General features: G+C 39.5%; 1 protein-coding gene across 1 annotated transcript; it reads right to left on the bottom strand.

Annotated features, from left to right (window-relative positions):
* Nucleotides 1–1,758: 1,758 nt before the first annotated feature.
* On the bottom strand, nucleotides 1,759–5,867 carry LOC121985050 (protein unc-13 homolog). Its single transcript, XM_042538301.1, has 5 exons — nucleotides 5,268–5,867; nucleotides 3,994–4,884; nucleotides 3,380–3,835; nucleotides 3,101–3,290; nucleotides 1,759–2,788 (listed from the first exon to the last, which is right to left on the bottom strand). Exons 1-5 carry the CDS (start codon nucleotides 5,748–5,750, stop codon nucleotides 1,878–1,880), a joined length of 2,931 nt encoding a protein of 976 aa, XP_042394235.1. The 5' UTR covers nucleotides 5,751–5,867; the 3' UTR covers nucleotides 1,759–1,877.
* Between the last annotated feature and the right edge of the window lie 15,486 nt (nucleotides 5,868–21,353).

Here is a 21,353-nt window from a genome sequence, read left to right as displayed (position 1 = left end):
TGCCTTATCAGATCAGATATGACGTGTTGCTCCAGTATCAATCCACCACTGCTTCGGGTTATCCATCACCGTGTTGGCTTCAAACACGACCGCGGTGAGATCCAATTCCATGTCGTCAGAAGTTACGACCTGGTTTGCAGCATCCTTCTGACTCTTGGTTGGTTTCTTCGGGCGTCTGCAGTCTTTGGACATGTGTCCTGACTTTTCGCAGTTGTAGCATGTGCCCTTGAATTTCTTGCCTTGAGCCTTCTTTTTGGATTGGTTCGACTTTTTGGCTTTTGGCTCAGCCAGGTTCGACATCTCGTCGACTACCCGTTTTGTTCCTCTGGAGTCGGACATCTTTCGATTATCTTCCTCAATTCGTAGCCTTAGGATTAGGTCTTCAAGTCTCATTTCCGTTTGCTTGTGCTTCAGGTAATTTTTGAAATCCTTCCATGACGAAGGGAGTTTCTCGATTACTGCGGCTACTTTGAACGACTCGTTCAGCTTCATGCCTTCGGCATCTAGATTATGCATTATTAGTTGCATGTCTTGGACTTGAGATATCACACTCTTGGAATCCATCATCTTGAAATCTAGAAACTATCCGATGATGAATTTCTTCAATCCAGTGTTTTCGGTTTTGTATTTATTTTCAAGTGATTCCCATAGAGATTTTGTCGTTTCCATCGAACAATACACGTTATACAACATGTTGTCCAATGCGTTGAGAATGTAATTGTGGTACAGGAAATCTCCGTGCGTCCACGTATTGCAAGCAGTCTTATTATCGGACTTTCCTTCCGTAGCAACTGGCGAGTCTTCATGTAGAAACCATACGAGGTTTAGCATTGTCAAGTAGAACAATATCTTTTGCTACCATCGTTTGAAGTCAGTTCCGTTGAACTTCTCCGGCTTTTCTCTGTGTGGAATGGAGGTTGAATCGTCATTGATCTCAACCATCAGTTTGCATGATTAGAATTCATCTTTAAATTGTTGGGATATTTGTATTGGTGCAATCTGAGCGCGGACAGAATGATGGTATACCATCATTTTTGTTGAGTCGAGGCTAGAGTTAGGCTTTATCTGTTTAAGATGAATTTGCCCCGCATACGGTGCTCACAGAACACGACAATCGTCTTCCAAGATACAATAATTTTATCTTGCAATAGTAGCACTGCAAATCGCAAGACCTCCGAACTGAAGAAGGCTTCTCGAACTCTCCAATGTAAGTATGGAAAATACTTGTTTTGCTTGGAAGGAATTGAGTGGGTGAAATGAGGATGTGAAAGACTTTATTTATACTAAATGAAGGGGTATAAGAACTTCTTGGTTCAATTAGATCTCATCCATCCATTTTGAATTGAATAGCGTAGATCGCATCTTTTCCTAACAGACACAATATCTCTTCATAAGATGTCACCCTTTAACTATCCAAAAGATACTTAAAATTTTTAATTTCTTATTTATAATTTTTAATATTTTTTTCAATCTCGATTGACATCGAAAAGGAAAAGGAGAAAAATAATTGATTTTCTATAAAATCTTTAGATGATACATTAATAATTGATATCTTTGTATTTAGGTGATGATGTATGTTCTTTTGTTATGTCAAATTATAATAATCCTTGTCTCATAGATTTTTTATTTTATTTTATTTTAATGTTATTCATCTTCTTTAATACCTAAATTGATCCTAAAATGGCCCAGTCAAATGTAGATATATTTTTACGAATATAATTTATATTTACTGAATAAAAAACAGTTAATATAGTACTAACAATAATGTCTGTCATTCATTTCGATTTGCTTTACTTATTAAATTCAAATACAAAGAGGGCATGCAACCCAACGAAATTACAAGACGGTGGCAAATCGCGGTTGATGGAGCGACCGGTTCACTTCCTCTTGGGCAGCTGGAAGGTCCGCCTCAAGAACCGGTTGGCAGCGTCGTCGTCTCGGTGGCAGAGGATGCGGAGCATCGTGTTGGGGTCGGAGCGGTGCCACCTTCCCGTCGTCGGCGGCATCGGCACCCTCTCCAGAGACCTTCCCAACCCGCTGGCTTCGCACGCCGCGATGCTGAACTCCTCCACTAACTTCTCAGTCGGAATCGCCATCAGCGCCACCACCCCTTCCGCCGCTGCCGCTGCCTCCGCCACCGCATCCTCCGCGCACGCCTGCGCGAACAGCCGCTTCAAGCTCGCCAGGTCCTCTGCCACCATCTCGAAGTCCGCCCGCGAAAACGCCCTGCCGCTGCCACCCGCCAGCACCACCATCAGGAACGCCTCCAGAGATGCCCGCAGCACCTCCCGCAACATCTTCGCCCGCGCCGGCTCCTTGAGCACCACCGAAAGATGGGCTATGTTGTGGCTCAGCGCCCGCAAAGCAGGGTTGACCCGAGCGCCGATCACGCTCCCCATGTAGAGGGAGTCGTAGAAAAAGTGGGCGGAGTCGAGGAAGATGAGACGGTAGGAGGCGACCTCGGCCACGTGGAGGATGGCGGCGTGGATGGAGCTGCGGGCGCCTTCGATCTGAATTTTGCAGGAGGAGGATTTGTCGTCCATGTAGTGAAGGATGTGGTTCAAGGTGTTGAGGCGGACATAGAGGCGCTGGGTGCTGCGGCTGGCGGTGTGGCGGTGAGCATCGCCTACCTCGTGGGCTGTGCGGGGAATGGGGAAGCTACTGGGGTCGATGGCCACAACGCCGGCGCTGCAAGGGGCGGCCGCCTTCTTCCAAAGCTGGGACACTCTTGAGTCCTGATTGCACCTTGTCAATGGAGGAAGTGCCGGTATGTAGCTCTCCTTGGAACCTATACACGTACGAGTTTGATTAAAAATGGTTTAATATCGTGACCAGATTTGCAATTGATAATTAAATTGATTAAACAAGCACCCCCTTTTGAACCTTTATCTTGGCAACAACTTCTTCTAAGAACTTTACCAACTTAGCAAGATGGCGCCTTTTATTCATTATTCAAACTTATAATTGTGAATTTCAACCTCTTACAATACTGTTTTTAATAAATTTCAAAACCTATTTGGTTGGCTTTAGTCGTTTCTTGTGTAAAGAATTTCCTGCCTATCTAATTAAAGTATTTCATAATCAGAAACTAGTATCTTACCACATGATGCAACAAACAAGATATAATCCTTGAAGATAGTATCTAATCCATCTGCAAGGCTTTTTGCTACTTCGGTGTCTTTTGGCTCTACTTGGATCTCAAAAAACTCATCCACTGTCACCTTGGTTATGTTCATTATATTCACTGCAGACTCAGCGTATGGCTCCGATTTGGACACAGGATTCCAATTCTGTAACCATAAAAGACTTGACCATTATTAATGCTATATCTTGTAAAAGGTTAAGAACATTCTAATAGGAATAAATGCAATGGATTAACCTCACTCTCCTTTGCGCTGTTGATACATTGTCTTGCCATACCGAGCCTATCATCTACCCAATGCTTGGTAAGCTTGAAAAGGAGGGAGTCCACTCCATACGCAGTGATTTCATGCAAGATTTCCTTCCCATCTTCTTCAGACTCAGCTGCCTCCTCAGTTACCATTTGAATTAGCAGTTTCTCTAGATTCCCTGCAATCTTTAGAAGATTGGCCAACTCTTTTGTTAAGCATGAGAATTTATACATGTACTGCCTCAGTACAGCACCAAAACAGCTGTGTAGAGTCACTGCAGCAATTGCTCTAGGAATAGGATGCCACCTCTTTAGTAATGGACTGTATTTAGCCTTCTCCACGAAGGCTATGCTCTCTGTCGCTTTTGTCAGATTTATCATGGTATCATTAGGATCCTCATCTACTTCTACCACCATGTTATCGAATTTTCCGTGATCGTATACCTACAATCACTAGGCATAGCATGTTAGCAAACACATCTTTGAGCACTTTAATTACTGTCGATGCCAAAATGAAGCTAATTGAAAAACCTATCAAAATGAGAAGAGGATTCGAGACCAAACATTTTGTGAAGGGGGAATATAGTGGTAGTGCTACTGACCTTGGTAAAAGCACTCTTCACAGAAGTTCTTATATATTGATCAACACAGTTTTTGAGTAACAAATTTCTCCCTTCCCTGATGTCATGCTTCACTATCATTCCCACACTTCCAATGCTTGATGTCTCTTCCCTGACTATCTTTGTGGCCGAGACTGCCAAACAGAGCACGCTGTCCATCATCGTTACATCTTTGTCAAAGCACTCGTGATAGTTCAAGAGCTGCTTCTCTGCCCACAACTTCAGTGAGGTCATTGTTGGCATCAAGACCTTCATGTAACTCGGCTCCCTGTCCAGTTGCTTGGCATTTATTGCCACCTCATCCAACATTGCCAATGTTGCATCCATTAGGTCAGATTCCACTAGCCCGGTCACAATGTATTGCTCGAACAAAATCCAAGTGAAACACACATCATGAATCATTTTATTAATCCCCAAGGTAGTCCAAGTCTTCTTGATCAGCTCGAGCAACTCATCCAGCTCCTCTAGCACAATTGTCGGTTCCCTGAGATCAAAGATTGATCGAAACAGGCACAAGTAGAGGTGTACATTTAAGGGGAATCCATCAGCCCAATGACACACTTCCACTGGAGCAACACTCTGGTGACGCCATGCTAAGGACATAGCACAATTGCATAAGGCACGCATGGCCTCTGAATGCTTGCTGGTGTCAATAGGTTTGAACTCACTCGCAGAGACGATCTCTCTTAGACGAAGTCCTGCAGGGTGAAGTCTATCAGTAGGCACGGATGAGTGCAAGAGCAATCCTGCTTCCAAGACTTTAAGCTGACGATGTTGCCATCGTTGGTACTCATGAGGATCACCAAATTCAACTGGCCTTAGATGGCGAAGAAGCTCCAAAGGGAGGATGATTGTCTCCACTTGCTTGGCTACCTGATGAGAAAAAGAGAATAGTAATAGGTTACCCAACAAAATCAAAGCAACAAATGGTGCAATCCATCATGGGATAGAAGGATCGGTTCAAGCTGTCAGGAAATAGTATGAGAAGTTCCGCCTGACCAAATTCAGGCTGAAGAAGTTGATTTCACATTTATCCATTATGATTGTCAAGTTCATTTCTATTAAGTCAGCAATGCCGCTGAGTTTTTGTTTCTTTTTTCCTTTTTTTTCTCTTTCAATTTTTCGATCGGTTGGTGAGCAGGACATCAAATTGGTAAGCGATAGGAGCGTTCATCGCAGAACTTGTAAGATTCAATCGAAATTGGCCATGACTAAATTACAATTTTGGTAAAAATGATTACAGCCGGCTGCAATACCTGGCCCACAAGAAAGCGCATGAGGATTTTCCTGAGACGGCCGTCGGTTTGCTCCGTAAATCCCATCTGCGTCCTCAAGATCTCCGCCGACGTCATCGGCCGAGGCTTCCCCTTTGCCGACTGAGGCAGCGTCGCGAACAGCGACCCCGACGCCGATGTCGAAACCGTAGTCCTTACAGGCACCGACGGCTTCGCCCTCAGACCCAAAGCGTCTTTTACACGGCTTGTCGCCGGCGTCAGGCCCCCGCGACCGGGCGAGGAGGCTTTTGTCCCCGCGTCGCTTCCATCACGGGGGCGGCCTCCGGAGGACGAACGGAAGCAGGTGAAGAATAGCTCATAGGCGGTCTCCTTGAGCTCGTCGCGGGTAAGGGTGTCGAGGCGACCGAAGGGCCACTGGAGCTCGCCGCCGTCCTCCTCCTCCGGCTCTTCCAACGCGGAGAAGACACTGGAGCTAGAAGATCGGCGGCGCAGGCGGGTGCCCATCGTCCACGGCGGCTGTGAGCGGCTAAGGGCGGGGGTGACGGTGTTGTGCTGGGTTGGGTCAGGTGGCGTTAGCGCGCTGTGGAGCTGCGTCTTCTGCGGGCGATTGTATAATAATAGAGCAACGGACGACGCTCAAGCAAATTATATATATATATAAAATACACAAATAGATTTCCTATTTTCCAGACCACGCTTTAACTTGTTCTTCAAATTGCCCATTTAAATTTAACAATTTCAAACTCCCATCACATTTAATTGTTAAATTCCGTACTTAAACAATCGCCAATGAAAAAATACCACGTGTTATTTCATTGAGTATTCACGATTTAAAATTTAAAGTATTTTATTTTAATTTTTTTAAAAAAAATTAAAGAAAAATATCTAAAAATTTTATGAAAAAACATTACTATGATTTTTAATATTTCTTAATTTTAATGTATTTATAAAAAAAATAAAAATAATAGATTCATTAGCTCGGGCATAACTCAACTAGGCTCAACTCATGTCCAGCATTTGTCAAGAGCGAAGCAAGAATATAGTCAACAGAAGGAATAAGTCAATAATATATAATTTTAAAATAATCAATAAATATATAAAAAAAATACATAAATTATAATCGTTCAAAATGAAAAACCATAATCTAAAATTGTTACATAATAGGTTGATTGTCAATTTCATTAAAAATATCTTTCTCAATAATGTATAAAATCATATAAGCTTTAAGTTAATTATTTGTCATTCGGTTGCATCCGATTTTTATGATCTTCATTAAAAAAATACTCAAAATATATATAAAATTATTGCACTTATGTAGGAGGGGCAAAATTCGTAAATTTGAGGGTAAAATTATAAACTATATTATACTAGTATAAAAAACATGAAGGGGGTTGTCTTTTCTAATGCTTCTACCTATACTCTATGCACTTAGATTGTGCAAAATTTAAATTACGATAAGTTGTGATTTCTTATGTCTTGATATAGGTGTAAGATATCTTGACATGCAAGAATGATACCAAGCATAATGATAGACGACAACATCCAACGTGGATGTTATGACTCGATAAAACCTCTTTTTTTTTTTTATTTCTATATGATGCGGTGATTAGGTGGGGTCTCACTTTGTTACCGCATGGAGGTTAAAATTAAGATGATCAATGGATAAATATTGTTGGTCAATTGGGCGAGTTATACGTCGATCGGGGGTTGAGCACTGACCCATCGTCTGTGGCACATGGAGTAATCAAACCGACGGTCAAGGAACGTGTAGAAGCCGAGCCGAGCGGGGGAACCGACGGTCAAGGAACGCGTAGAAGCCGAGCCGAGCGGCTCCCCCGCTCGACCTAACAGCAAACTTGACATCAGCTGGGCACGCAGACAGTGAGATACTCGCCGAGCATGTGGACGAGGGACTTCATGCCGAGCGGCTATCCCGCTCGGCCTGACGGCTGACGACACGGGTAGAGGACTTTCAACCGAGCGGCTCTCCCGCTCGGCGCGACAAAGGTGTTGGGACCTTGACGTCCGCTAGAGGGGGGGGTAAATAGCGTCTCACCCAAATCGATCGCTTCCTATAATGTTAGTTCACAGCGGAAATACAAAAATAAATACTAACAAGAGAAAGCAAACCTAACACGTTGATTTAACGTGGTTCGGAGATAAAGCTCCTACTCCACGGCTGTCCGTAAGGTGGACGATCCTGATCCGTCGGTGGATGACTCCCCGGAAAACCTCCGGCTAGCTCAAGTCCTTGTCGGTGGAGAAACCTCGCCACAAACACTTGAATACAAGCACACCAATCACACGAAGGTTTGGGAGACTCTAATAGGCTTTAACCAAGTCTATTTCGTTAACCATGCCCAAGCACCTCGAGCTCTATTAAATAGAGCTCGAGAGGAAAACACTAAGCTGTTTTCCCGCTACCAGTCGACTGGTGTATGCACCAGTCGACTGGTCCTTTAAGTGAAGCCGACCGTTACCCAACGTTCGGCTACCAGTCGACTGCTACAGTGCTGCTACAGTGTCACAACAGTACTTCTACAATGTCGCTGCAGTACTGCTACAGTACTGCTGCAGTAAATCCTAAAACACATAGAATTTTGCCCTGAGTACAATCACTCAGCACTCGTCCTCGCATGACCAACCTAGACCTAGCCTTCTAGCCTCCTCCATCAGCCTCGCGTCCCTCGGATGTCTCCCCATCCTTCACGTCTTGTCTTCTGAACTTCCTTCGGCCTTGTCCATATTGTCGGGTCTTCCTTTGCCAAGAGGCTCCTCACCTCCGGGACTTCATCCATTGCCAAGTCACACTTGGACTTACGTTGCCAAGACTACATGCTTGGACTTACACCGCCAAGACTCATTCTTGGACTTTCCTCCTTTGCCAAGATCACACTTGGACTTTCCTTGTTGTACATGTATCCTGCACACTCACAATGCATATCAAATACAACAATAAACCTAACTTAAACTTTTGCCCAAACATCAAAACCTAGGACACCTAGATTGCTCCAACAAAAGGACCTTCAACAGAGCGGCTCTCCCGCTCGACGCGACAATGGAATTTCAACCAAGCGGTTATCCTGCTTGGCGTGGCAGCAGATAACGCAGGGATATCAGAATTCTGGCCGAGCGGCCATTCCACTCGGCCAAGCAACAGACACAGCGGGATATCCTTCGACATCCTTTTGGGAGCTAGTCCCGCTGACAGGCGGCATGGTCAGACAGAGGATTGTATGACGGAAGCTTCTACTGTCACTTCAGAGATATGCTCGGCCCATTAAGATATTGTGTCAGGGACACTTTACTGAAACATCTTTTCAGGGAAGCTTGGGAAAGTGTGGCTGCTTTAAGAAGTGTGCACACACATTACAGGAACCATATATAAAGGAGAGTCCAGGCATCGGCGGAGGTATGCTTCTCTCGCGATTTCTACTGTTACGCTACAGTTCTCGCTTATTGTTTCTTCTTGCTTCACCGGAGACTGACTTGAGCGTCGAAAGGCCATCGCCGGGGACCCCTTCCCTGGCTCGACACTGACGCTGCTTGTGTTATAGGCGGGAGCGAAGTCTACAGGAGTTCAGCAAAAGCGTCACATTCCCAGCATCCGTCTCTTCGACTTTCGGACATGATCATTATCTCTCATCTACATGCAATTATCTTCTCTCTCATACATACAAGGTAATGCTGGTTTATACAAATTAGCACAGATAGTGTTGATTTCTACAAACCAACACCAACATTGATACTGGTCTTTAAAGATTAGCGCTCGTTTCAAACTAACACCATCCAGCATCACGTTGGTACTGGTCTTAAAGACTAGCACCACGTTAGTGCTGGTCTTAAAGACTAGCACCACGTTAGTGCTAGTCTTAAAGATTAACACCACGTTAGTATTGGTCTTTAAATACCAGCACCAATTGGTGTTCGTTTGAAACCAGTACCAGCCAGCACCACGTTGATGCTGGTCTTTAAATACCAACACCAATGTTGGTGCTGGTCTTTAAATACCAACACCAATGCTAGAAGATCAACACTTTGGTGCTGGTCTTGAAAGACCAGCACCAACAGTGGTGTTGGTGTTGATTTGCATAAATCAGCGTTAGTACTGGTTTACACCAATGTGGTGCTGGTTAGTACCACTATTGAGACCAGCACCACATTAGTATTGGTCTTTATAGACTAGCACCAACTGGTGTTCATTTGAAACTAGTATCAGCTAGCACCACGTTGGTGATGGCCTTTAAATACCAACACTAACATTGGTGTTGATTTGTGTAAATCAGCGTTGGTACTGGTTTGTACTAACATGATGTTAGTTAGTACTACTGTTGATGTTGCGTGTTGGTGCAGGAAGCACTAGATGATCGAACCTAAGTTTTGATTATGGCAAAGGGTTCAAAATTAAGGTTTCTTGTTGTTCTAACGAATTTGACTAAGTGTGCAGGAAACTCTTAAGTGATATTAGGCAAAAGAAAGTCCTAATTGAGGCTAGGTAGGTGGAAAGTTCTAGTTGTGGTTAGGCAACGAAGTCCTGGTTGCGGGACTAGGCAAAGTCTTGGTGAGTTAAGGACGTTGGATAAAATCATAGGGTTAAGGACACTAGGTGAAAGTCTTAGGTGGTCATGGACATCAGACAAAAGATTGGACAGGTCGAGGATCGGACATCCAGTAGAAAGTCTTGATGTCTCAGACGCTGAGCAAAAGTCCAAATGGTCTGGAGGACAAGTTTGGCAAAAGATAAATTCGCCTGAGAGGAGTAGGTGAGGATGCGCTCCCCATAGAGAAAACAGTAGGCGTCGGTTTAACCTAGGGTTTTGTAGAAATCCAAAAGTCAGAACCGGACAGTCCACAGACTGTCAAAATATTATATTTTGCTTATTATTCCAACTCTATTTTGCAGGAAGACTAACATTTTATATGTTAAGGTTTTTGTCTTGTTCGGTTGACCACGTCCACAATAATCGACCGAACCTTAGAAATTATATCAGCTCACAGTGAAGTTTTGACCAAGGGATCGATTAACTGAACGTCAGGTTCAGTCGACCGAATGATGGATAAACAATGGGTTGATCAGACTGGGTTGATCATACTAGATAAGCCGGGGAGTATCGAAGGTTCGATTGATCAAACGGCTGGATCGGTCAACCGAACAAAGACTTTTATCCAAAGTGGCAGCATCTGGATGGGAAGCTGAGTTGATTCAAAAGGATCAGTCGACCAATCAGGGAGGATCAATCGACTGATCAATGTTGAGTCAAACAGTGATCCCGAGATCAGTGGATCAGATCAAATTCAACTCGGCTATAAAAAGAGGGTTTGACCAGCAGCTTCTACAACTCATTTTTACAATCCTTCTCTTGTGTGTTGCTTTAAGGATGATCCTATGACTTCGTGACGTGACTCTGAAGACTAAAAACATGACTCTCTAAACTCCAAAATTGTCGGCATAATTTTATCAATAGTACTTAAATTATAATTCTTATATTCGTCTATATACTTGTAATTTATGAATTGATAGTGAATTGGTCAACGAGTGTGGGCCTTAGAGTAGGAGTCGTCAAAGGTTCCAAACCAAGTAAAACTCAGTTGTGTTAGCATTGTATTTTTTTATTACCTTTTATTTCTCTACATTTTACTCCAACTGATTTCCAAAACGAACATGAAAAAGGCATAAGTGCTATTCCCCCCCCCCCCCCCCCCCCCCCATGTTAACGCTTTCAATCCTACACTGCATTGGTGCTAGTCTTTAAAGACCAACACCAAGGTGGTGTTGGCTGGTGCTGCTTTCAAACTAGCACCAGCTGGTGTTGGTCTTTAAAGACCAATACCACATCTTTAAGACCAATATCAACGTAATGCCGATTGATGCTGGTTTCAAACTAGTGCTAGTGCTGGTCTTAAAGACTAGCACTAACGCTAGTGATGGTTTGTAGAAAGCAGTATCATCTTGGTGTTGGTTTGTAAAAATCAATACAACCTTTGTGCTGGTTTGTTTCAAACCAGCACTAATGCTTTTCTTTAAAGACCAGCACTAATGTTGGTGCTGGTTTGTAGAAATCAGCACCATCTTGATGCTGGTTTATACAAATCAGCACCATCTTGCGAGCAGGAGAGAAACTTACATACGGGAGAGAGAAGAAAATTGTATGCAAATGAGAGAGGGAAAAAAATCAGTTTTAGCCACATCAAAGCATCCACGTTTGATGTTGCTCACCTTTGTGAAAGTAAGTTATACAAGGTATCATTCTTGTCTTGACATATACTATAAATGTAATCATGAAAATACAAGTAGGTTGAGCAAAAGAGGGAAAGTTTAGCTGAATTGAAATTATACAAGATCAATTCTGACTTATCTGTTGAGATGACTTGAGCAGATAATCTTAGAAAGTCGATTTTGAAAGTCTGGCCAAGCTACTAGGTTGTCTAGAAGATAGCTTGCCTATTGCCCAGTCTGAGTGCAGAGTGGAGACTGTCAAGTGCAGACTCCTGAGTTGATGCCAAGTCGGGAGAAGCCGAGCTGAGTCAGGAAGTCGAGTCGCCGAGTCAGGAGATGCCGAGAGGAGTCGGGAAGTTGAGTTATCAAGCCGAGAGATAGAGTTTCCGATCAAAAGATGTCGAGGCCTGCTTTCAAGCAATTTCCTTGAAACAGATTCTTCCCACCTCTAGCTATACTTCGAGGTTCTCTTGGGTCATCTATTTCTCATGATACAACTGCAGAACCACGCACACAATCAAGCATTGTTATTTATGGTGAACTGAGAATGTACCCGAGTGATATCAAGAGTAGTTCATTCGAGTGAATGCACGACTAAGAGGAAAGAATCAAAGAACAAAGGTGGAGGAATTCTTTTGTTATTGCTTTTGCTTCTTTCTTTACTTAAGATTTAGCCTCCTTATATAGGTGGGCTAACCCCTGGCTGTAATGAATGGTTGAGTTATGGTCATTCAATGTTGGCTTTAATGTCAGTCATTATTACCGAGACACTATAGAATCATCATTAATGAATTTAATGTCAGCCATTATTATCGAGACATTACAGAATCGTCATTAATGGATTTAATGTCAACCATTATTGTCGAGATATTACAGAATACCATTAATGGATTTAATGCCAGTCATTACTATTAAGACATTACAGAAATATCATTAATGGGTTTAATGTTTCCATTACACTCTTGAGCATATAACAAAAAGAGATTCAGATGGCGACACATTGGTTCATTCACTTGGAAAATTTTTCCCTTAATTGGTCCAGCATTCAACTCGCACAGGTTGTGCTTGCACATGAGTCAACTTAATTCAATGCAAATCAGACCCTAGATTTGCAGCCCCTTGTGCACCAACATGAGAGAGAGAGAGTCTCTCCCCATGCATATGTTCACAACATCAATGCATGTGTCATAATATAAAATAACAATAAAGTCAAGAGTCTCCTAATATGAGATTAAAAACTCATGTACAGTAGAGTCTTTTCTTCTCCACCTCTTTATTCCATTCACATTTCCAACAATCCTCCATATGAATGGAAAACAAGGTATGTAATAGCATTCAATAGTTGAGTCCAGTATATGACAAGTAGGTTTTTTTCCTTTAAACCTTCTCTTGTGAAGATTTGTTTATTTATTGGTTGACAGTAGACACGATATCTTTAAACTGTTCTTCCATTTGTGTAAGCATTAACATATCTCACCCAAAACTCTCCCTGATATAACTCAGTTCCATGAGTGTATTCGTTCTTGGTCATGAACACGCCTGATTCTGTGAGAAGATCTAAGAATTATGCCTCCAATTCTCTTTGAAGCAGCCCCACTTCTTTCTCACATAGGTGATCTCTTAAAAGTATTCCACATTACTCTATTTGATCATTAAAAGTCACATGCTTAATCTCTATCCTTCACTAATTTATTAGGTCATTCCCCCACAGTGAGCAACTTTATTAGTGTAGTTAGATTGTCCCTTTGAACCTAGTTCTTGGAATCTCTGCATAAGTTGGGTTTCCTTTGCACCAACATTTCTCATTGGCATCAAGTCCATCCCTCACGATAAACTTACAACTAACTCTCTGTTTAACCATTTGGTTAACGGATCTACTAGGTCATTGATAAACCTAATTTTGTCATAAAATGAGTATCAAATAATAAAGTATTAAACCCCCTAACTACACTAATGAAGTATAGGGTATGACCCATGTCGTATCTCACAAGGAATGTAATCAATGCATGATAATCCTAGGATCAAGTCTTATTTGGAAATGGGGTTGGGTTTTAGATTTCTACTCTAAAGATAAGGAATGGAAATCAATAGAAATGGAAAATCACTAAACTACAAACGTGAATGAAATGATAGTAATATGAAGTAACGCACTAAAGAAACTAAAACTTTATTAATCTACATCACAACCAATTCATGTAAAACAATGAAACTAATAGAGAGTGAGTAAACTATACTAAGAGTTCAAATCAACTCATGACATTGGAAAAAATCAAGACACCTATTGTTGGATCGATTACGCACATGAGAGCGGGGGTGAATCACATGGTTTTCAAAACTTTATTTTCTGTTTTAAAATTAAAGTACGAATGCAGCGGAAAAGAACAACATAAATCAAAAGGATAATTAAGCAAAATAGAAACAGACACAGTTAGTTTACTTGGTTCGTAGCCTTCGGTGACTCTTACTCCAAGACCTAGGTTTTGCGGACCTATCAATGGGTAATCCACTAAAATCTTTTTCCGGTACCTCTGAAAAAGAGAATCGAGTACAAGAAGGTTGAACAAGTGCAACACACTGCACTTATTCTTTTGCAGTAATTAATTACAAAAGAAAATTACCAACACTTAAAGATCAAAGTGGGAGCGCTTGTGTCGATGTCGGTCTGCCGACTGTGATTGGAAGTTCTCGGAGTAATAGTTGGGCACAGCAGCTTTGCAGCAGAGTCGTAGCAGGAGCTCAGAGCAATCGGAACTTCAAATGAATGCACAATAGCTCGTATATGTGTTGTTATTCAATGTCTTCTTGAAACTGCCTTATAAAAGGTATGGAAGGCGCCTCCAATTGTTGGTGCGGGTAGCACTAACGGTCTAACCTAGGTTTTGATGAATGACAAATGAGTTAAGTTAGTTTTGTTGTTATCTGACAATTTGATCGAGTGTGCAGAAGAAGTCTAGACAGGTCGACGGGCTGACTGGATGTCTGGCACGAAGCCCAGCTAGGTCAACGGGCTGACCGGATAGCTGGCGAGAAGTCTAAGCAGGTCGACGGGCTGACCGGACGCTTGGCGAGAAGTCCAGCTAGGTCGATGGGCTGACCGGATAGCTGGCAAGAAGTCCAGACGGGTCGAAGGGCTGATCGGACGTCTGGCAGGTGAGTAAAGGTAAGTCACTGGAAGGGAGTGACTGCGAGGACGCGTTCCCGGGAAGGGAACATTAGGCGTCGATCCGGCTTAGATCCATTCGGATGTCTAAGTCGAGATCGTGACTAGATTCCGGTCTCGGAAAGACGGAATCTAAGTCATACTATTTGTGCTAATTCATACTATTATAAAATGTGCTAACAATCTATTTTGCAGGATATATATTGCCTCGGACTAACTTTGTTTTGCAGGAAAAGGGAGTTTTCTGGAACAAGGTGGTCCGGGCGCCCGGAGGGGATCCGGGCGCCCGGAAAGCAAATTATATCCAGGCCAAGTCGTCGCCACATGGAGCATCTCGGTTTGAGCAGCTACGTCACATTCCAGGCGCCCGGAGGAACATATAAAAGAAGCCCCAAGCAGGAGCTTCAGGATCAATCTTTCACATCTGAGAACTCTGAGATTACTCGCTCTACTGCTCTGCGCTCCAACGACGCTCACAAAGCTCCGACGACACGATCCCGCTCTTTTAAATTCCTTGTCTGTCGATATAGCTTTGTTTTTCTTTTCATTAGCATCTTTTTGTACTTAAATTGTAATTATCCGAATTGCTAGTGAATTGCCCAACGAAAGTACTCAAGGAGTACGGGCCTTCGAGTAGGAGTCGTCACAGGCTCCGAACGAAGTAAAAAACCCTGTGTCTACTTTACTTTTCCGCTGCGCTTATACTCGATATTTTCGAATCGATATTCACCCTCCCTCTATCGAATCTAACTGTCCTACAAGTGGTATCAGAGCAGGTACCGCTCTGATTTGGTGCAACCACCAATCAGACTGGGGGTGAAACCTTTATTTTCGGTCTTCAGTTTTACGCTTAATTCTAAACTGGTTTATCATTTTTTTTAATATTTTTTGTTTGTTGCAATTAAACCTAAATTGGTGCAACACCAATCTAGATTTTTCTACTATTTTTTCCCGCACTAATAATCCAAGACCAAGTCTTGGGATTCTTGTTTTGATTTTCTTTCTTCTGTGCGCAGGACTAAAATGTCTCAGACAGAAGGATTCAGCACAGTACGACCTCCACTTTTCAACGGAGACGATTTTCCGTACTGGAAGAAGCGCATGGAGGTTTACCTCAAAATAGACTTCGACCAGTGGATAAGCGTCATGAGACCCTATAAAATTCCAGCGGACAACTCCGGGAATATACTGGATCCTGAAGACTGGACAGCAGATTTGAAGAAAAAAGCGTCAACAGAAAATAAAGCGATCAACACTCTACAGTGCGGATTAACAAGAGAAGAACTAAACAGAGTCGGTCCACACAAAAACGCTAAAGAGCTGTGGGACAAATTGATCGAGCTGCACGAGGGAACGAGCGACGCCAAGGTAACTAAACGAGATCTGCTCTTAAATAAAATTCTTAATATAAAAATGCAGGAAGGTGAAACGGCAAATCAGCTTCACGCGAGGATCAAGGACATCCTCAACGGGCTTCATGCGATAGGCCACCAGATGGAAAATAGAGACTTAATAAGGTACGCATTAAATGCTTTTTCACGTAATAGTTTGTGGGCATCAATCGTAGATGCCTACAAAATTTCAAAAAATCTTTCTAAGTTAAAATTAGACGAGCTTTTCTGTGAATTAGAATTACATGAACAAACTAATGCTGGAGCCGAGAAAGGTATAGCTTTATTTGCAGGTTCCTCCAAAGAAAAGAGGAGCAAGCCTGAATATGAGGAAGATTCCGACCAAGACTCCGAAGACGAAGAACACCTGGTGAACTTGGTAAGAAAAATGTTCACCAGGAGAAAAAGGAGCTTCAGCAAAAAGGACCTTCAAAAGATCAGTTCTCCCTCAGAACAAAAGAATGTGTGACTTGCTTCGGCTGCAGTAAAAAGGGACACTACAAGAAGGAATGCCCAAAACTGAAGTTCGACAAACCGAAGTCAACCAAAAAGAAGGCCCTCAAAGCAACGTGGGACGACTCCTCGGACGAATCGGAGGAAGAAGAGCAGAAACATCATAGCCACCTCGCACTGATGGCCCGCGAAGCTGAAACAGAAGACGAATCGGAAGATGAAGACGGGTCTGAACCCGAAATAAGCCACGAGTCCGTACTCGTTTCCGAAGGCCCGAATGAGGTATATTTTAATTTAAACAAAAAAATTTTTAGAATTATTTCCTGTTTAAATAGTAAATTAATCAAAATAGAAAATGAAAACAAATCACTTCTTGAGGAAAATCAAAACCTCAAGGAACAGATCAAAAATTCAAATCCAACTCAAGATCTAACACTTGAGGAGGAGAATTTATCATTAAAAAATGAGATTAACAATTTAAAAGAAATGCTAGAAAAATTTACAACAAGATCAAAAAATCTTGACTTAATCCTAAGCAATCAAAAAGCATGTTATAATAAAACCGGACTCGGATACAAGTCGAACTCAAATAAAACTTTTAAATCATTAATAACTCAATACAAATCAACTAATCAAGCTTGGGTTCCAAAAGCGTGTCTGACCACGCAAGTAGGACTTAATCAATATTATATACCTAAAGAAAAAGTATATTATATAAACTCGATTAAACCAAATAAAAAACCAAAATACAAACCTAAATCGAAAAATTCAAAATTTAAAACTCAACAAAATATAAACTATCACCAAGTTAATTATAACTATAAAAGGAATCGACACAAACCTAAAACCAAAATTTAAACAAATGGCCAATAATTCAGGGGGAGGCTCCAGAATAACTGGCACCTCCAAAACTAACTTACCCGACAGGGTAACCTAAAACAAACTAACCCGGCAGGGTAATTAGGATTAGTTAAAAAGAGACCAAGTTTAACTTGAATCATGGTACTGGTGAAGTTTTTGGATGATAGTAAGTTACGGAAACTTGGGCATCGCATGTCTAGAAAGATATGGTTTCGATCTGGTGCATTTGGCCAAGTGGAACTGACCGAAGCTACCCTTAAATGAATCCTAACCAGTTAGACCAAGATTTAGTACTAAGCTCCATGGATAGGACTATTCGGAAAACCTCGAAAGGTTGGTTACTTCTAATGACGTCCATGTGACTCACCAAGCTTAGAAGTTTATCCGAAAATTGCCTATTTGTGGAGACCAAAGCTAAATCTGAATCTAAAACAAGTTAAACCAAAACTCCATAATTAAAAATCCAATTTCATCTCAGAAAATCATAGGATTCCCTGATTGATAATCTAGATCGGGTGAGATGAATAAGGATTAAATTAATTTTCAAACTAAGTTAAAATTAATTAAAATTAAAATTCGAATTTAAAATTAATTAAAATTAAAATTTGAATTTCAAATTAAAATTAAATTTCAAATTAAATTAAAATTAAAATTAAATTAAACTTAATTTTTTTTTAACTTAAAAATTTATTTTAAAAATTAAACTTAATTTTTTTTAACTTAAAAATTTATTTTAAAAATTAAACTTTTTTTTAACTTAAAATTTTATTTTAACCTAAAAATTCTTTAAAAAAAAAAAACTTTTACAAAATCATTTGAAAAATTATTTTAAAAATTCTTTAAAAGCTATTTTAAAAATTCTTTAAAAACTATTTTAAAAATTCTTTAAAAATTATTTTAAAATTAACTTTAAAAATTCTTTAAAAATTATTTTAAAAGTTCTTTAAAAACTATTTTAAAAATTATTTAAAAACTATTTTAAAAATTCTTTAAAAACTATTTTAAAAATTCTTTAAAAACTATTTTAAAAATTCTTTAAAAACTATTTTAAAAATCCTTTAAAAGCTATTTTAAAAATTCTTTAAAAACTATTTTTAAAATTCTTTAAAAATTATTTTGAAAATTCTTTAAAAACTATTTTAAAAATTCTTTAAAAATTATTTTAAAATTAACTTTAAAATTATTTTAAAAATTCTTTAAAAGCTATTTTAAAAATTATTTAAAAACTATTTTTAAAATTATTTAAAAATTATTTTAAAAATTCTTTAAAAAATTATTTTAAAAATTCTTTAAAAACTATTTTAAAAATTCTTTAAAAACTATTTTAAAAATTATGTATCATTTTGAAAAATTCTTCTTATTTTTTCACTATAATGAAATTTTGTTAACTTAAAAATAGAAATAATAAATTATTTCTATAGATTATTTTCACTTTAAAAAATTATTATTTTGACTTTAAACTCATTTTTAATCTTAAAACTAATTTAACTTAACTAAAAATTAAATCTTAAATTAAAACTTAATATTGAAATTACAATTAAAATTAAAAATTTTAACTTAAACTTAAGATTAAACTTAAACTTAAATTAACCACTAATATTAATTTAAATCTAAAATCAAAACTGAATCAAACATATGTTAATTGACATAAAACATATTATAAAAATAATTTTAAATTCCTTTTAAATGTTGTTTTAGAAATCCCTTTAAAAAAAATAAATAAATAAATAAAAATAATAATAATAATTATAACTAACACTTTCATTGACCAACTCAATCAAGTAATATGAAATTTAAATTATTTCACTAAGTATTAAATTATTAAATCAAGTAAAAACTAATCAATAAATTATTGATAATGCTTAACTGTTATTGAATTAATAAAATCTTATCTTATTTAACCTTAAACTAAAGTTAAGCACCCGAATCTAAAATTAATTAATAATTGATTAATCAAATTCAAATAAACAGTTATACCAAGGATACAGAGATAATAATATATGTATTACTAAATTAGACAAATGTGTTAGGGCTTTGAAATTTAACACAACAAAACCTTAGTATTAAAGGGGAGATATTAAATTAAGGGGAGTAACCAATTCAGGGGGAGGTTCAATTTTTTTAAATCTCCTAGAAAAATTAATAAATAAGGAGGATTAATAAATTAAAGGAATATCAAATTTAGGGGGAGGTTTATTTTTAAATTATCTCCTTAAGCGTTATTTTTTAATCTTCTCTTTAAAATCTCTCTAGAAAATTCTACCTCATTTAAAAAAAAAAAAATTTGAATATTTTTAGCAAATATTTTCAAAATTTTATGTTAGGTTCAGGGGGAGGTATTAATTAAAATTTTCCCTTTATTTAAAATATTTTAAAATTTGTGTTTGAAAAATGTTTTCTTAAAAAATTCTTAAAACTATTTTTGAAAACTAACTCTTATAAAACTAAGTTGTTTTTAAGAATTGGGCTTTACTTTTTATTGAAAATTGATTTTGAAAATTAGACTATCTACACTTGAAATTTAAAAATCTAGTTCTTAAAATTTGATTTTGACAATTTGATTTGAAAGTTAAATTTTACAAAAAATAGTTTAAAAAAAAATTGCTTTGTTATTGAAAATTATGGAAATTTAAAACTTGATCTTGAAATTTAGAACTTATACACTTATGCTTGAAAATTAGACTATCTACACTTAGCTATTTTTCTAAAAGCTAAAAGATAATACTTAAAACAAGTTTTCAAAAGTTTAAACTCCCCCAGATTAACTTGACATTATTTCTCACTTTGTCTGAAATCTATGTGTATGCTTACTTAAACCATTGCCTATTTTTGATGAATGCCAAAGGGGGAGGGTTAGGTGGTTAAGTCAGCTAAACCAAATTGAAAACACCAAAACTAACTTTAAAAAACCATGTACCTGTTGTATTTATTTTTTGCGTCTTTTCATTAACTTAAACAGGTTGTCATTCCATCAAAAAGGGGGAGATTGTTGGTGCGGGTAGCACTAACGGTCTAACCTAGGTTTTGATGAATGACAAATGGGTTAAGTTAGTTTTGTTGTTGTCTGAAACTTTGATCGAGTGTGCAGGAGAAGTCCAAACAGGTCGACGGGCTGACCGGATGTCTGGCACGAAGCCCAGCTAGGTCAACGGGCTGACCGGATAGCTGGCAAGAAGTCCAAGCAGGTTGACGGGCTGACCGGACGCTTGGCGAGAAGTCCAGCTAGGTCGATAGGCTGACCGGATAGCTGGCGAGAAGTCCAGACGGGTAGAAGGGCTGACCGGACGTCTGGCAGGTGAGTAAAGGTAAGTCACTGGAAGGGAGTGACTGCGAGGACGCGTTCCCGGGAAGGGAACATTAGGCGTCGATCCGGCTTAGATCCATTTCGGATGTCTAAGTTGAGATCGTGACTAGATTCCGGTCTCGGAAAGATGGAATCTAAGTCATACTATTTGTGCTAATTCATACTATTATAAAATTTGCTAACAATCTATTTTGACTTTGTTTTGCAGGAAAAGGGAGTTTTCTGGAACAAGGTGGTCCGGGCACCCGGAGGTCCGGGCGCTCGGAAAGCAAATTATATCCAGGCCAAGTCGTCGCCACGTGGAGCATCTCGGTTTGAGCAACTACGTCACATTCCAGGCGCCCGGAAGGAATCCAGGTGCCCGGAGCAATATATAAAAGAAGCCCCATGCAGGAGCTTCAGGATCAACCTTTCACATCTGAGAACTCAGAGATTACTCGCTCTGCTGCTCTGCGCTCCAACGACGCTCACAAAGCTCCGACGACACGATCCCGCTCTTTTAAATTCCTTGTCTGTCGGTACAGCTTTGTTTTTCTTTTCATTAGCATCTTTTTGTACTTAAATTGTAATTATCCGAATTGCTAGTAAATTGCCCAACGAAAGTACTCAAGGAGTACGGGCCTTCGAGTAGGAGTCGTCACAGGCTCCGAACGAAGTAAAAAACCCTGTGTCTACTTTACTTTTCCGCTGCGCTTATACTCGATATTTTCGAATCGATATT

Source organism: Zingiber officinale, chromosome 1B (assembly GCF_018446385.1).
Source record: "Zingiber officinale cultivar Zhangliang chromosome 1B, Zo_v1.1, whole genome shotgun sequence".
NCBI classification, from domain to species: Eukaryota; Viridiplantae; Streptophyta; class Magnoliopsida; order Zingiberales; family Zingiberaceae; genus Zingiber; species Zingiber officinale.
Note: the sequence above shows the minus strand (reverse complement) of the source record. Positions and strands in the feature narration are given on the sequence as shown.